Genomic DNA, 16,897 nt, shown 5'->3' on the forward strand with positions numbered 1-16,897 from the left:
TTGCGGATTGCAGTTTTGGAGTCGCTAAGCATAACCTCGGCAGCGGTGGTTGTGATGGCCAGCGCTATGGCAGCCTCCTCCGCCTCTGTGGACGTGCGTGCCTGTATTGTGGCAGCTGTGATGTAACCAAGTTGATGTGACACTGCCCTTACGGCTTAGGCTGGTTTCTGTAGGTAGCTAGCGGCGTCGACACACACAGTGAGGTGGTCATGTTGGTGTTGTTTGTAGAGGGCTTTTTTACCCTGGTCTGCCTGCGTGCCTCATGATGCACGGGGTGCATGTTTTTAGGCAGGGGGAGAATAGTGATGCAGTTTTGTATGTCCGATGGTAAGGGACATGTCTGATTTACCTTAGAAGTCGGGATTAGTCCTAGTTTTTCCAGGATGTGCCGACCTGTGGTGGTGGAGGACAGCGTCTCAATTTGGGCTGTGCGATGGGGTGCAGCGGTGGCGTAGGGTGCAGCGGTGGCGTAGAGGTAGAACACCCGCCTCGCGTGCAAGAGGTCCGTGGTTCGAATCCCGGTGCCGGCAATTTTCCACCGGATTAAAAAAAACAAAAAAAAAACAATCCGCGTGTTGATAAAATTGCACAAACAGGCCTGGAGTGTGGCCTGATCTCGGTGACCAGAACCGGTAACGCACTCCCTCACCAGAGCAGGATTGGCCACCCTGGTGCAGTACTTCGCCACAACCTCCTATGAACACAACAATCAAACCCCGGCCCTCAGTCCCCAGCAGCTGCGAAGCAACTGACCACGGCGGCGGTCAGACCTGCGACGCAGCAGAGGGTGCTAAGAATCACTGGCTCCGGACAGGCCGCCATTGGAATATGAACCTGGCAACGTTTAACGCTAGAACGTTATCTAGTGAGGCGAGTCTAGCAGTGCTATTGCAGGAATTAGAGGGCATTAAATGGGATATAATAGGGCTCAGTGAAGTTAGGAGGCCAAAAGAAGCATATACAGTGCTAAATAGCGGGCACGTCCTGTGCTACCGGGGCTTAGCGGATAGAAGAGAACTAGGAGTCGGATTCCTGGTTAATAAGAATATAGCTGGTAACATACAGGAATTCTATAGCATTAACGAGAGGGTGGCAGGTCTTGTTGTGAAACTTAATAAAAGGTACAAAATGAATATTGTACAGGTCTACGCCCCTACATCCAGTCATGATGACCAGGAAGTCGAAAGCTTCTATGAAGACGTGGAATCGGCGGTGGGTAGAGTGAAAACTAAATACACTATACTAATGGGCGACTTTAATGCCAAGGTAGGCAAGAAGCAGGCTGGAGACAAGGCAGTGGGGGAATATGGCATAGGCACTAGGAATAGCAGGGGAGAGTTATTAGTAGAGTTTGCGGAACAGAATAATATGAGGATAATGAATACCTTCTTCCGCAAGCGGGATAGCCGAAAGTGGACGTGGAGGAGCCCGAACGGCGAGACTAGAAATGAAATAGACTTCATACTCTGCGCTAACCCTGGCATCATACAAGATGTGGACGTTCTCGGCAAGGTGCGCTGCAGTGACCACAGGATGGTAAGAACTCGAATTAGGTTAGACCTGAGGAGGGAACGGAAGAAACTGGTACATAAGAAGCCGATCAATGAGTTAGCGGTAAGAGGGAAAATAGAGGAATTCCAGATCAAGCTACAGAACAGGTATTCAGCTTTAACTCAGGAAGAGGACCTTAGTGTTGAAGCAATGAACGACAATCTTGTGGGCATCATTAAGGAGTGTGCAGTGGAAGTCGGTGGTAACTCCGTTAGGCAGGATACCAGCAAACTATCCCAGGAGACGAAAGATCTGATCAAGAAACGCCAATGTATGAAAGCATCTAACCCTACAGCTAGAATAGAACTGGCAGAACTTTCGAAGTTAATCAACAAGCGTAAGACAGCTGACATAAGGAAGTATAATATGGATAGAATTGAACATGCTCTCAGGAACGGAGGAAGCCTAAAAACAGTGAAGAAGAAACTAGGAATTGGCAAGAATCAGATGTATGCGTTAAGAGACAAAGCCGGCAATATCATTACTAATATGGATGAGATAGTTGAAGTGGCTGAGGAGTTTTATAGAGATTTATACAGTACCAGTGGCACCCACGACGATAATGGAATAGAAAATAGTCTAGAGGAATTCGAAATCCCGAAGGTAACGCCGGAAGAAGTAAAGAAAGCCTTAGGAGATATGCAAAGGGGGAAGGCAGCTGGGGAGGATCAGGTAACAGCAGATTTGTTGAAGGATGGTGGACAGATTGTTCTAGAGAAACTGGCCACCCTGTATACGCAATGCCTCATGACCTCGAGCGTACCGGAATCTTGGAAGAACGCTAACATAATCCTAATCCATAAAAAAGGGGACGCCAAAGACTTGAAAAATTATAGACCGATCAGCTTACTGTCCGTTGCCTACAAACTATTTACTAAGGTAATCGCAAATAGAATCAGGAACACCTTAGACTTCTGTCAAGCAAAGGACCAGGCAGGATTCCGTAAAGGCTACTCAACAATAGATCATATTCACACTATCAATCAGGTGATAGAGAAATGTGCGGAATATAACCAACCCTTATATATAGCTTTCATTGATTACGAGAAAGCGTTTGATTCAGTCGAAACCTCAGCAGTCATGGAGGCATTACGGAATCAGGGTGTAGGTGAGCCATATGTAAAAATACTGGAAGATATCTATAGCGGCTCCACAGCCACCGTAGTCCTCCATAAAGCAAGCAACAAAATCCCAATAAAGAAAGGCGTCAGGCAGGGAGATACGATATCTCCAATGCTATTCACAGCGTGTTTACAGGAGGTATTCAGAGACCTGGATTGGGAAGAATTGGGGATAAAAGTTAATGGAGAATACCTTAGTAAATTGCGATTTGCTGATGATATTGCCTTGCTTAGTAACTCAGGGGACCAATTGCAATGCATGCTCACTGACCTGGAGAGGCAAAGCAGAAGAGTGGGTCTAAAAATTAATATGCAGAAAACTAAAGTAATGCTTAACAGTCTCGGGAGAGAACAACAATTTACAATAGGCAGCGAGGCACTGGAAGTCGTAAGGGAATACATCTACTTAGGGCAGGTAGTGACGGCGGATCCGGATCATGAGACGGAAATAATCAGAAGAATAAGAATGGGCTGGAGTGCGTTTGGCAGGCATTCCCAAATCATGAACAGCAGGTTGCCGTTATCCCTCAAGAGAAAAGTATATAATAGCTGTGTCTTACCAGTACTCACCTACGGGGCAGAAACCTGGAGGCTTACGAAAAGGGTTCTACTCAAATTGAGGACGACACAACGAGCTATGGAAAGAAGAATGATAGGTGTAACGTTAAGGGATAAGAAAAGAGCAGATTGGGTGAGGGAACAAACGCGAGTTAATGACATCTTAGTTGAAATCAAGAAAAAGAAATGGGCATGGGCAGGACATGTAATGAGGAGGGAAGATAACCGATGGTCATTAAGGGTTACGGACTGGATCCCAAGCGAAGGGAAGCGTAGCAGGGGGCGGCAGAAAGTTAGGTGGGCGGATGAGATTATGAAGTTTGCATGGACGGCATGGCCACAATTAGTACATGACCGGGGTTGTTGGAGAAGTATGGGAGAGGCCTTTGCCCTGCAGTGGGCGTAACCAGGCTGATGATGATGATGATGATGATGATGATGATGATGATGATGATGATGATGATGGGCTTCCGTGAGCTCATCAAATGTGTTAAGTACCCCCATGTGAAGGAGGCGCTCATTTGGCGTGTGCCTGGGGAGGTTAAGGGCTGTCTTATACGCTTGACGTATAAGGGCATCCACTTTTTCCGTTTTCGCCCCGCTGAGGTGTAGATATGGGAGCGAGTATACTACTCTGCTTATAACAAAGGCCTGCAATAACTTTCTCAAGTCATGCTCTCTCATCCCATTGTGTCTATTGGCTATCCGTTTAATCAGGCGCATAGTCTGATGTACTGTGGTGGTGAGTTTGTTTATGGTCGCCGCATGTCTGCCGTTGTTCTGCATGACCATGCCAAGCACTCGTAGCTGTGTGACCTCTGGAATGGAGTACGTCCTCATGTGGATACGGATGCTGGGGGGTGGAGTTGGGTCTGTGCGACTCTCGGAGTGGGGGGGGGGGGGGGAGGTGAAGAACAAGCAATTCCGACTGGAGAAGCTGAGTTTGCCGCGCCCAAATGGTCTTTCAGTTGCGTTGTCGTCGCGCAGCGGACGTTGTCCAGGCCCCCTCCCACTGTGACCATACGGTGAAGCAAAGCAAAACTCCGCTCACCAACGCCGCTGCATGGGACTCGAACTCATGCCCTTTTAGTGATGTGTAAATCGGAACCGAACGTGCAGCATCCGCACTTGGGGTATATGCGATGCGGGGTTTTGCGTGCTACGCAAAATCCGGGAGCGACGGCGTCTGCATACGCATGTGCTTCGGACGGCACAGCCGAAAATTCCGTTGCGGACGGACACAATGTTGCTCGCATCACCATGAATCTTTAATGGCATTAAGATTCCTAGCTTATAATTCCCCCACTTTTGCGTGATGCTGCGGCCTGCTGTTTATCCCCTGGAACGTCACTCTCGCTCGCAAAACGGGAAACAAAATTACACTTCCAACGGTTGGTTTCGAACCCGGTCTCTTCAGCACAGCAGTCCGATGCCCTGTCCATTAATGCGCGCCTAGAAATCCCACAGGACAAATATCACCAACTTTCATCGTGAAAGCTAGCGCTTTGACACAGTCTCATAGCATCAGGAAAAATTTACTGTTAAGCATTTGGAGGACGCTTAGGCTTCGTCTTTAAGAGTAGAACATGATAGCATTCAACCTTCGCATTTCGCAAAATGCGAAGGTTGTTGGTTCGGTTCCCACCTGCGGCAAGTTGTTTTTTCATCCACTTTAATTTTCATTAATCTATCGTTTCTTTATTTCATTTATTAAGCTCAAGTAATTTCCCCTATGTTGTCCTTGGTGTCAGTGTTTGTTGGCTTCTGATGATATGACTAATAAAAATCGGGCTCCTCGGTTAACCCCCTTTCTTCTCGTTTATTTGTGGGCTGTCATTCTCAATATTCTGAGGAATAACTCTGTCAAGAATGTAAGACAAAGGTACGAGCAACTTTAGTGATAGAATGGTGGGGTAATATAATCCGCGTATACCGCACGCCATGCAGCAAGGCGTGGCGTATTCATATGCCTAAATACACACGAAAACTTTCGCTCACGGGAAACTCCGCCGATACCAACACCGGGTATTCTGGGACTCGGAGCTCTTAACGCTTTCGCGTTAAAAGTGATAACGCGCGCTCTTCTGGCTGATAACGCCTGAAACAGAAGCGTACGCAATTGCGCCATAGTTCATTTGAAGTCCATTTGAATGTACCAGCTGGGGAAAACTAGCTGCGGTTGGTAGCCCGCGTTTAGTGAAGCCTTCTTTGTGGCGTCCGAATGTGTCAAGCTGCAACAACGGACCCGAAGCAGGGGAAATTGCAGTGTATATAAAGGTGTCTTCAGCAATACGCTGTGCGGCTACATGGTTTGAATACTAATGGTATTAACGTCGACAGTGATCATGAGGTCGATTGTGTCGGATTTTTTTAAAGGAAACAGCGCCATTATTTGACCAGTAATCAGCAAGCGAGATAGCAGTGCCCACGGTGAGCGCCTGTAATGTCGTAGTGAAGGCGCCCCTCAGACCTGCTGCTGTTTTTTCACGAGCAACTGACGTAAACGCATACCTATGACGCAACGCATACAGAAAATGAGTAGCACTGATAGCTTTTCTATTTGGTTCGTGACCTCTTTGTGGTACGTTTCACTCGTAACAAGCAGGGCGCACGGTTGGCCGCTTTCCAGTCCTTTACCAGATTGGTTGGCGGACGAGCAGGGTCGCGGATAAAAAATAAATCTTTACTTTCGTTTAGCGACATGCAAGGGTCCAACTTCCGGCTGGTATTTCTTATATTCTCCAAATGGTAGTGCTTCTAATACAGAATTGTGTTATTCAGAGCCAAATTCATCAAATATTCATTTGCTTTCTTCCTTTTTTTCGCTGTCCTCGTTCCACATTCAGTTATACTGCCCGATCGGCGACGCAGGGTCTCCAACGTGACACCGTGCCTGTGTCCTTTCTATTGCGTCTCCTTTCGCTTTCCTCTGCGTTGTATTTCTTTCTTTCAAATAACCTTTTGTGGAGAGAAAGAGTGGGTGTTCTTTATTCACTTTCTTTTTTTGCGGCGAAACTAGACAATTTGAGAGCATGCACGCAGTTCTAGGTGGCCTCACTGCCGCGTACAGCTACGCCCAATATTCCCGAACAATGTGTATCGAGTGCCTTTAAGTACCCCCCTTGTGACTTCTGGGGGTTGTATTCTCGTCTGCGAGCTTTGTATCAGCAGTCCAGCAACCCCCGCTGCGAACATCTCACTCGTATATAATTGATGAGGCTTATGAAAACGGCGCTCGGCCGTAGCCTTCCCCACTGCGACCTAGTTCCTTTCACGATTTCCTTGCTCGGGCTGTAGCTCGAAATCGCGACCCTTGAAGGACAATTTATTCTTGACTTGGATAGAGAACCCTCGCTGGAGTTTCCGTCTAAGCGATCTATCTTTTCTTTCTTTCTTTTTCTTTTTCGTGTTCCGCGCTCAATGCTATACGCCAGCCAACCTGAATTCGGACAGCTATATGTCGTAGCTTTGTCCGCGGGCAAGCAGTTTACTTCAACATCACCCATCGTGTTTGCTTAGTGGCTGTGGTGCAGGGCTGCTAAGCACAAGGTCGCGGGATCGAATCCTGGCCACGGCGGCCGCTTTTCGGTGGGTGCGAAATGCGAAAACACCCGTGTACTTTGATTTAGGTGCATGTTAAAGAACTGTCGGTGATCTAAATTATTCTGGAGTCGCTCACTGCTGCGTGCCTCATAATCAAATCGGGGTTTTTACACCTGAAACACTCTTATTTATTGATTTAACTTACTTTAACGACGTTGCGTATGAAGTTGCCTTCAGAACTTATATCTTTACCGCGCTGGCTCCGTAAACTCAGCGGAAACGCCGCAATTCTCGTGGATTATAGCATTACACGGGTCTATACTCAAAATTGATATGTCAGTAAAATAGTGTGCAATTTTTATGTGCTTTAAATCCAAGTAATATCTTTTGTATTCGGTCATTGTTGATGAGGAAAAAGAACCAGCGAGAATGTGTTGGAGGTGGTTTGACGCAATGGAATGTTTTCCGGTAATATGAAAATGTTTAATGAAGGAGCTCTAACCTCGGTGCTATATTTACATCACGCTGAGAGAGAGAGAGAGAGAAAACTTTATTTGGTCCGCTAAGGGTTTAGCATTCGGTCTTCGTCTTCATCGCTGCAGACGCTTGACCTCCTTAGCAGGGTTGGCTGAATGAATTTCCTGAACCTCACGGCTGTCTGAGCCTGCGTAGATGTGTGCAAACACCACCAGTGCTTCGTGCAAGTTACGGAATGATTTGACGATTTGCGTGTGTCTGTGGGTATGCAGTGAGGCGTCTATTTAATCACGTTATATATTGAGATATACCGAATATCAGTTTATACGAAGCAAATGAATTGAATTTATTGACAGGAAAGACAGAGAGGTCGACCTGAGCCAGTGCGCTCTAGTCTGCTACTCTGCACTGGGGAAGAGGGAAGGGGAGTGAAAGTATTGGCATGGATGATGATGATAAGAGAAGTGGTGAGTGCTATGTACATGAGACAGTTGTCTCGCTAGAGCCGCTCGTCGAGCTTGGTGTCCTGCAGAAACTTCAACAATACTTTTGTTGCACGCATTGAAATTGCAGTGTCAGGCCATGGGCCGAGGATCGCTTCCTCCGACAGTAGTTGTCTGCCAACGCTCGCTAGAAAACTGTCTAACGTCCTTCGCTCCAGCATATATGCTGGGCAGTCGCACAGTACATGTTGCAGTGTTTCGGGCATCTGGCAATGTTCACAATCAGGGCTGTTCGATGGGCCGATGAGGTGTGCGTAGCGACGGGCGAAAGCAACGCCGAGTCGTATCCTGTGTAGCCATGATGTTTTGCTCCGTGTAAGCTTCGGGGGCAAACAGAATTTACCGTCTGGGTCAATCATTTGTAGACGTCTGTGAATGTTGTCATAGTGGGCTCTGTAAGCCTTTGTAAGGTCTTGCATGAGTGCCTTGATCATGGAGTTGGTGTCAGGTCGCGATTAGGCCATCCGTACTTCATCAGAGGAAGAGGAGGCCGATCTTGCCTCACTGTGAGCGAGTTCATTGCCTAAAACACCACAATGTATACGAAACAAAAGTTTATTTACTCGAAACGCTAAAACATGAAAGGGTGCGAGGAATAGCTGTTTATATCGCAACGACAAAAATACTTTATTTCTTTGGTTGTCAACGGATTTAATGCGACATGATCAACATCTCAGAGCGGTCACCACCACCTTCTCTAGAGCAACCTTATTATTGTAAAGCACGCAGCAGCGCATTCATCCACTGCTGTGTTAACCGCTGTGGCCCCCGAAATACGTGCACTGGCGCCACTAGTGTTAGTCTTTGGCGAAGTGCGAATCTTGCACAATAGTTCCAGCTACCAACTACACATTGCTGCATAGACATAAATTTGAGCTACGGTTGTGGCGACGGGAGAGTTCTTGTTTTTCTTCGCCATATGACGAGGGAGAAGCTGGGAATCGGGAACTGACGTGGCGGTGAAATCAAGATGACGTCGACCCGAGCTCATCGGAAAGTTATCGACGGACGGGTGGACAGTCGGACACAGACTGTTCAGTTTCGAGCTTTTAAGCGCTGTCGCAGTAATAGGTGGCGCATGCCATACAAGTGGATAAATATGTGAACGCAAGAGGTGTCTCGCGCTCCGTTCTGGAGGTAACGAAGTGTTCATCCTTTTCTCTGCCACCTTTCTTTCTCGTGCAGTCTCAGAGGCGGTCCCCAACAAGGCGCGCGCAGTGCCGAGCTACTCGGTGGTGGCCCGCGAGGGCGACGAGCTGCAGCTGTCGTGCGGTTCGGCGGGCGCCGACAGCTGGCTCGCGCCCGGCGGCGCAAGCTCGAGCCGAACGAAGACGGCGGCCGTGGGAGAACCCGGGGGCACACCGGCGACGTTTCGGCCAGTGGCTCCTGACCTCGGGGGCCGGCTGCTGCGCTTCGGCCGCGTGCGGAGGCAGCACTCGCGTCGGTACACCTGCCGCTTCAAGTCGGCGCGCGGATACCACGTCCTCGTAGACGTCCAGCTCGTCGTCCAGTGTGAGTCTCGTTACAAGACTTGCGTTGAAGGAGAGAAAGAGAGAAAATGATAAATGAAAGTTGGGGAGGAGAACCAGGACGGAGCCCGGTTGGCTACCCTGCGCTGGGGAATGAGAAAAGGGAGGAAAAGGTTAGGGGAACAAGAGAAAGTAAATGGTTGATGTGCACTCGAGTAGCCGAAGTAGCGAAAATTAGCGCTGTGTCATAGGTGGTCGCTCAGTTAGGCTGCCTTCAGGAGCCGTAGCAGCGCTTTTGTAGCCTTCTGCAAATGTGATGTGCGAAGCCATGGTGACGGGGACACGGCGACAGAATGGAGGAGGATCAAAGTGCAGCGAAAAATCTAACTGCGCTGCAGTTATGATGACCTATCGAGATCCATAAATGAGGCAACCCGACCAAGATAAAGTAGATTAACAAACTAACAGAGACATGTGTACGCCCCTCCCCCCGCCCCCTCCCGACCTGTAGCCCCGCCCCACTTGATTGAATAAACCTTTAACTCTAGACCAATTGCTCCTTAGTCGATACAATGGCACACGTCACAGAAGAGGAGAAGCACCGCCCCTTCAACGCTGCAGTAAGCGTTATCGGATTAGTCATTTAGTGCCTTTCAATTCTTTGTTATCCGTCCAACTTTCGCCGCCTTCTGCTGCCGCTGTATCCTGGTGACCTTTCTTTTTTTTTTTTGCGTGAACCGAAGAGCTGCAGTAAAGAAACAGCCATTAACTGGAGCCAGGTCAGGAAAGAGTCCATCAAACGGCTATTCCAAGGGGAACATCTACAGCAAGGAGCTTTTCCTTGCGCGTCAAGGAGCGGTAACTTGCGATGAACTGGCTCCGCGTACACGGCGCCGAACGTGATCGCAATCGTCACTAGGGAATTTCCCCTTGTAGCAGGCAGATACAGCGGTCTGCTATAACAGCGCTGTTCCGTCCTTTCCTTTCGTCTTGCCCACTACATTTCCTCTCTTTCCCACTCGCCGTGGCGCTCCATTCGAGCGAAGCGGAGTCATAGACCTACAGCTTCGGCTTCAAAGCGGCCCTCGAAGAGCAAGCTTGCTTCCGTCCCATACGACGCGCCGTACACTGGCCATGCGCCACAAAAAACACCAGCGCTGTCGATTCCGCGACCTTGCAGCCTTCGGGAACACCGGTCGCACTGTGCCTGCTATACCGAAGCAGCGGCCGCGCGTTCCGGAACAGCGGCTCGCGCCACCTCGACCCTATCGCGGTAGAGATGGCCCGCGCTTCTTTGCTGTTGCTGTTTCCGCGCGCCGGCTGGCCCGCGTCCCATTCCCTGATAGGCTCCCCGAGACTTGACGGCTGGCCGACTGTGAGCTGCGTCTGTCCTTCCTCGCGGCCAGCTTTACTGCCATGATTTTATTACAGGCGGTATTGGCTGGAAGTATAGCAGGGGTGGAAGCGGAGGAGGAAGGGCGTCTCCCCTCACCTGTGCGAGTCAAAGCGCGGGAAACGCGAACTTGCCTCGCACGCTTAGCCACGCGGCTGTTCGGCATGCACGGGACGTCGTGGGCGCCTTCGGTCGACCGGCCGCAGAATGACGATTGCGTCAGGCACGCCACCCTTGCGCTCCCCTCTCTCGTCTCCCCATACCCGAGTCCGCGCACGCTCCGGCTAGGGGTCTCTAGGGAGATGCGTCAGGTTCCAGTGGGCGACCGCGTGGCACTGTCCATAAAGGTTGTGTGGATAGGAGCATCACTTATTTATGTTACCGAGCTGATGGCCGATCAGTCTGCTGCGGGCGTCTTGAGGCCAGAGTAACCGTCGTCTGACGCGGAATTGGAAGAAAAAAACAAGCAGCGTCTTTTGAGGAAGCGAGGGGCAAGAGAACTGGATGTAACATTTTGCGCCAGCATGGGATGTGTACGACGAGCTTTCTCCTACACAGCTAATAATCCGATTTGAATATAGCGGTAATTTGGGCCAGTTGGAATTGTTCAGCCGTGATGGCGGTCAGAACACTACGCAAAACAAGGGACAAAAAAAAAAGAACAAGCATTTGTCCTGGTTACATTCTTGTATTTCCCCCTTTGTTTCCCTCCGACCGCCATCATCATGAATAGTCTGAATATGAGAAAACGGATGATTACGACCTATTTACAGTAACTGGTTGGGGTTCAGGTGGGGTTCGTCTGATTTGTCCTGTTATATTGTTTTCTATCGGTCATGCAATCAGCATCATTTACATTACTTTGTTATACATGGTGTCCCAGCTAACTTTAGCCAGAGTTTAAATATATGCGAATGCCACGTAGCTGGACATAACTGCGGTAATGTTGTTTTGCCGTCGCTTGGAGATACCCAGATATCTTTTCGTTCTACCTAACTACATAATTAGTCCTATTTAAGTAATCAACTTCCCAAAATATTAAAATTAGATTAAAAGTGGTAGTGCGATAATTGTAGGGTGGCATAAAAACTCCCTATGCTACTTTCTCTTGAACAATACGTGATACATAAAAGTGTTTTTCCGAGCGTGAAAGAAGCCCGAAAATGCACGCAAAGTGCCTCGAGGGGTCAGTTGCGCGGCAATTTTGCGTGCATTTGAGGGCTTCTTTCACGCTCGGAAAAACACTTCTATGTAGTAAGTATTGAGCAACAGAAAGCAGTGTTGGGAGTTTTTCATGTCTCTCTAGAATTTTCTCATTTACACTTTTCAAATAATAATAAAATTTAATAATAATAATATTTGGGGTTTTACGTGCCAAAACCACTTTCTGATTATGAGGCACGCCGTAGTGGAGGACTCCGGAAATTTTGACCACCTGGGGTTCTTTAACGTGCACCTAAATCTAAGCACACGGGTGTTTTCGCATTTCGCCCCCATCGAAATGCGGCCGCCGTGGCCGGGATTCGATCCCGCGACCTCGTGCTCAGCAGCCCAACACCATAGCCACTGAGCAACCACGGCGGGTTAATAAAATTTAAGAAGTTGATTAAATAATTAGGACTAATTATGTAATTACGTAGAATAAAGAAATAATAATCTGAGTACCTCCAAGCGGGGCAAACAACATTACCTTAGTTCTGTCCAGCTACGTGGAATTCACATATATTTAAACTCTGGCTAAAGCTCTATAGCTGGGACACCCTGTATAACAAAGCAATGCGAATGACGCTGATGGCATGACCGTTAGAAAAAAGAAATATAGCAGGACAAATCAGGCTAAACCCGCCTGAACCCCCGCCAGTTACTGTGAATAGGTTGTAATCATCTGTTTTCTGAGATTCAGACTATTCGTCATGATGGGTGGTCAGCGCACTACACAAAACAAAGGGGAAGAAACTCTGGCTAAAGTTAGCTGGAAACCCTGTATATTTGTCTAACGCGCCGATCAGAGACAGCTCATATTAGTACAACTGGGCATGCTGCTGTTGTACAGTCAAATGAAAACTTCCAGTAACGCTCACTACATTATTGGTCCACCACTGAGGACATTCATCTACTGCACTTTATTCAGTTTAGGTATGTCACTTCTAAAGCGCTACAGCAGCTTTGACGGAAAAGGCACTCGAGAGTTACGAGTTTAATATACAGTAATATCTATACTACCTTCAGACCGAGAAGTTTCTCGCTGGGTCCGTAGACAATCCTTTATGATGTTAATTGGGTTAATTTAAACCTCCCTGCTTATCGGAACATCCCTTCTCAAAATAGTTTTTGCTACGCAGGAATGTTTATTGACACTGTTTCATGTGAAGATCCTCGCGAATAAAAAAAAAAAGTGGACCCTGGAGCCAGCGACCTTTTATGGGAGCGACATCGCACTCCAACATTTTACATTTTTGTTAACATGTTCCCGGAGCGTACCTTAGCGTACCCATGAACCTTAGTCTCTGAGACGGCAAGAAGTGCACGAATTCGCCACTTCCTCTACGCACACGCACCCACATATATGCGCGATAACTTCTCTTTCAAAGCGTTTCTAGCACCGTAATAACTTCTCATGTTCAAACATTGTGTGAGAAAGTTTCTTCACTTCACCCGCGATTCTAGATGCCCCATCAGTGGAACCTCTGGAAGTGCTGCGGGACAAGAAAGACTCCCGGTTGGTGTGCGTTGCGGGGGCGGAGCCTTCACCGGAGATCGCGTGGCTGCGAGACGACCAGCCGCTTTCCCAGGACATCACACCCTCACTTAGGTGGGCGGCTCGTTACAACCCAGAAAGCGCATAGCACTCTCATTGCCGACCAACGCCTGAACATTTTTATTGCCATAGCAATTATATGAACACGCAAGGCGCGTTTTTGCCGTGGCCATCGGGGTTGCCATGATGTTCCGTATAAAGCTAAAGGGCGTTAACACCGTTGCCGCGCACCCGCCGTGGTTGCTCAGTGGCTATGGTGTTGTGCTGCTGAGCACGAGGTCGCGGGATTGAATCCCGGCCACGGCGGCCGCATTTCGATGGGGGCGAAATGCGAAAACACCCGTGTGCTTAGATTTAGGTGCTCGTTAAAGAACCCCAGGTGGTCAAAATTTCCGGAGTCCTCCACTACGGCGTGCCTCATAATCAGAAAGTGGTTTTGGCACGTAAAACCCCAAATATTATTATTATTACCGTTGCCGCGCGTCGTGTGCTGTATGTGCGAGTGAAAGCGTGGGAGGTGAACCGACGATTGGTGGCCAATCTTGTGCGCGGAAAGGAGGAAAGCGGGGATTATGCGCGCCGTCGTCCGTAGCGTGCAAGCCACCGAGTGGAGGGGGGGGAGGGGTGGCGGCGTTGTACTCCGGCAGCAACTGTGTATTGCGCGGCCGCGCGCGCCTTACCTTGAAAGAGACCTGCGCTGGGCGAAGATTCTAGGTGCGCCGACGGCTCATACCTCTGTGCGTGCTGCGTTCTCGCCGCTCAGTTTGCGTTGAAGCGATAGATAGCACGAAGCTCCCTTCGCTCGCTGCTGCTGCCGTGCTTCCTCACGCCAGCGTTTTGACAGTGAGTGTCCGCGGTAATCGAGTGTTATCTGTTCATGCTGGCCTGTGTGTGCTGAGACCATGTTTGTTAATTTAGTTGGTAAGCGAAGGTTTCCAAGATTATACGGCCGATAAATCTACTATTCTTACTTCGTATAGCTGTCTACTAATTTGGTGTCGCCATCGAAGCGTCGCTTTTCGGGCGATACTGCGTCTTTATTTTTTTTTTGCTCATTTTCAGTAACTTCTTCATGTATGAGTACGTGCGTGTGTTTCTGTGTGTTAAAGAAAGCACAAAAGGAACAAAAGTGGTCGGCGCGGTGATTTTCTTGGCTTACCCTGTTAATTCTGAAACTTCCAGGTTCCAGATTTTTTGAAGCAGCAGAAGCTTGATGGGGGCGAGTTGGTTTTGCATACTTGATGAAAAGAGCGCTACGAAGACGCGGACTAAAAGAACAACATGTACGACGGACAAAGCGCCTTGTCCGTCGTACATGTTGTTCTTTTAGTGCGCGTCTTCGTAGCGCTCTTTTCATGAAGTATCCAGACTTTTTTTACATAGTACATGCAATCCAGAAACTCGCGGGAGCAGGCAAGGCAGGAGTCACTGAAATCTGTAACGAATCAGTCATTTATACGGTTTCCAGTTCTTGGAGGCCCACTATGTGTTAGTTGTTGTGTTTAGTCATTAGAAATGACAAGAAAGAGTTATACAGTGTATAGAGGCAGAACAAACGTTAGATATTAACGGCCTGCTCAGTTGGGGCATTTGGGTTACATCTTGTTAAACAGTAGAATATAAACAGCGTGACACAGGACACGGAAGAGGAGCGCGGCGCTCTGTCCTGTACCTCTTTTCTGTGTTATCTGTCGGACTCTTCAGAATTAAACTGTTTAACAAAATGTTCTATTGAACCCAGCGTGGAAGAACTACATCATCAGAGGGCCGTTGAAGCTGTACTTCCATTTTGCTGACTATTTAGGCAGCTCGATTGCTCCCTAACTTTACACCTGTGACTTCGAGCAAGTCTTGACCTCGGTTATCTTAGACATATTCCCTTCGTGTCTAATAGCATCAATAAAGGTTCTTGGCGGCATGTCGACTGCTTAGTATTTTCAATCATCACGTCCTTTCAGATTTATCGCAGTTTTGTCGCTTTCGATGGCTATCTCTGGCCATAACCGTCTTTTACACTTCCTCCCGGCGTCAGCCAGGTTCATCACGATAGGCCCGCTTTCGTCATTTCACTACCGTTGACGCAAACGACTGTACTTCTACGCAACGCTGTTTACATTCGAATACCCTTCCAGCGGAACGCTTATTTCGCTAAACCAATTAGCCATTATCTCCCCTTGAAAGACAGCAAAGGAACGCTTTTCGAAATACATGAACGCCATCTCGCGCTACACAAGCGAGTGCATGTGTTCAATTGCGGCATGAGCGACGTTTTTTTTTTTCTTTTCATGCACTTTCTGAACTTCTTGCGGAGTCTCTTAGCCATCCGTTAGAAAAATTAACGAAATATTCTAATATAAGGCTCACGTCTCAAAAACACAAGCGTTATCAAATTATGAAATTGGTCTTTAGTGACTGAATATACACGTACGCATTGCACGTTTCACGGTAGTGGTTAAGTTATAAGTCGTTAAGGCCACCAGTTTATTTCCAGTGTTTCCTGCTAATAGCGCACTTTAAAGAAATAAAGCGTGCCAGTGTTGAAAGCTATGCTTGCACTATTGCTTTACCCTTTAATTATATTTAAGCCATGATCAAATTTGTATCCACGATGCACAGGACGGAAAACGCGTCGCAAGGCTGTCTGCGAATATCCAACTTGCACCTCAAGGAAGCCCAGGATGACGCCGAGGTTCCCCACAACTACACCTGCGTAGCAAGCAACACTGTAGGCACGTCCAGCCGCTCGCTCCTGCTCCGAAATGGTGAGAGGCACTGAGAAATTTCCCCTTGTTCTTCTTACGGGGTCAGCCGCTGTGGCTTTAGTCTTGAGTATTTCGTCCGTTAGCTGTTTGTGTAGCGCGACAAGTCGTAGGTTGAGGTGTGCAATGTTTTACGAGAAACTATAAAAAAGAAGCTGAACAAGATGTCAGGATTGACCATTGCTGGAGCTTAATAGAGATGGAGAGCTAGGGAAAGGAGAAAGGCAGGCAGGTTGGCCAGAACCGAAAATTCGGTTTGCTACCCTACACTGGGGTGAGGGAGGTGGGAAGGTGGAAAGATGGACGCAGACAACACAATAACAGCCGGTCGCGATCAGCGTACACTATATATACCACGGTTCAGGAGTACGAAGCAATACGAACACCAAATAAAATAAAGCACTAAAGCAGTTTTCGTAGGTTTGTTTGAGAAACTTATATGTAGCTTACTGGTAGAAGCCATAAAAGTTGCGAGCCTGAGCTCTAAAAATTGTGAGACGTTGATAACAATCGAGCAGTCGCAATAGGGTCATTCTGGGAATTTCAATGTGCTTCCAAAACGTTTAGGCTATTCCGCCGAGAGAATTGCAAGAGCTGCAGGGAATCAGATGCTGAAAAAGTAGTCGTTTACTGTTTACTGATGTCAGCAGCCATGTGGAAACATTGCCTAGTACCAAGTAGTAGTATTCCCGTCTTGGCTACTGTGGTGCACTTAGTGCCCAATAAGAACCAACCTGAACGTCATGCAGCCCTAGTTCCTGTCTG

At 48.1% G+C, this 16,897-nt stretch overlaps 1 protein-coding gene across 1 annotated transcript in view; it reads left to right on the forward strand.

Annotated features, from left to right (window-relative positions):
* The window catches only part of LOC142582844 (uncharacterized), a 127,994-nt gene that overhangs the window by 100,604 nt on the left and 10,493 nt on the right, over window positions 1-16,897 (forward strand). The window contains exons 4-6 of the mRNA XM_075692923.1: window positions 8,939-9,265; window positions 13,283-13,427; window positions 15,990-16,135. Coding sequence (XP_075549038.1) covers window positions 8,939-9,265; window positions 13,283-13,427; window positions 15,990-16,135 — 618 coding nt within the window. The remainder of the gene's footprint in view (window positions 1-8,938; window positions 9,266-13,282; window positions 13,428-15,989; window positions 16,136-16,897) is intronic.

Source organism: Dermacentor variabilis, chromosome 5, assembly GCF_050947875.1.
Source record: "Dermacentor variabilis isolate Ectoservices chromosome 5, ASM5094787v1, whole genome shotgun sequence".
Classification (NCBI taxonomy): Eukaryota; Metazoa; Arthropoda; class Arachnida; order Ixodida; family Ixodidae; genus Dermacentor; species Dermacentor variabilis.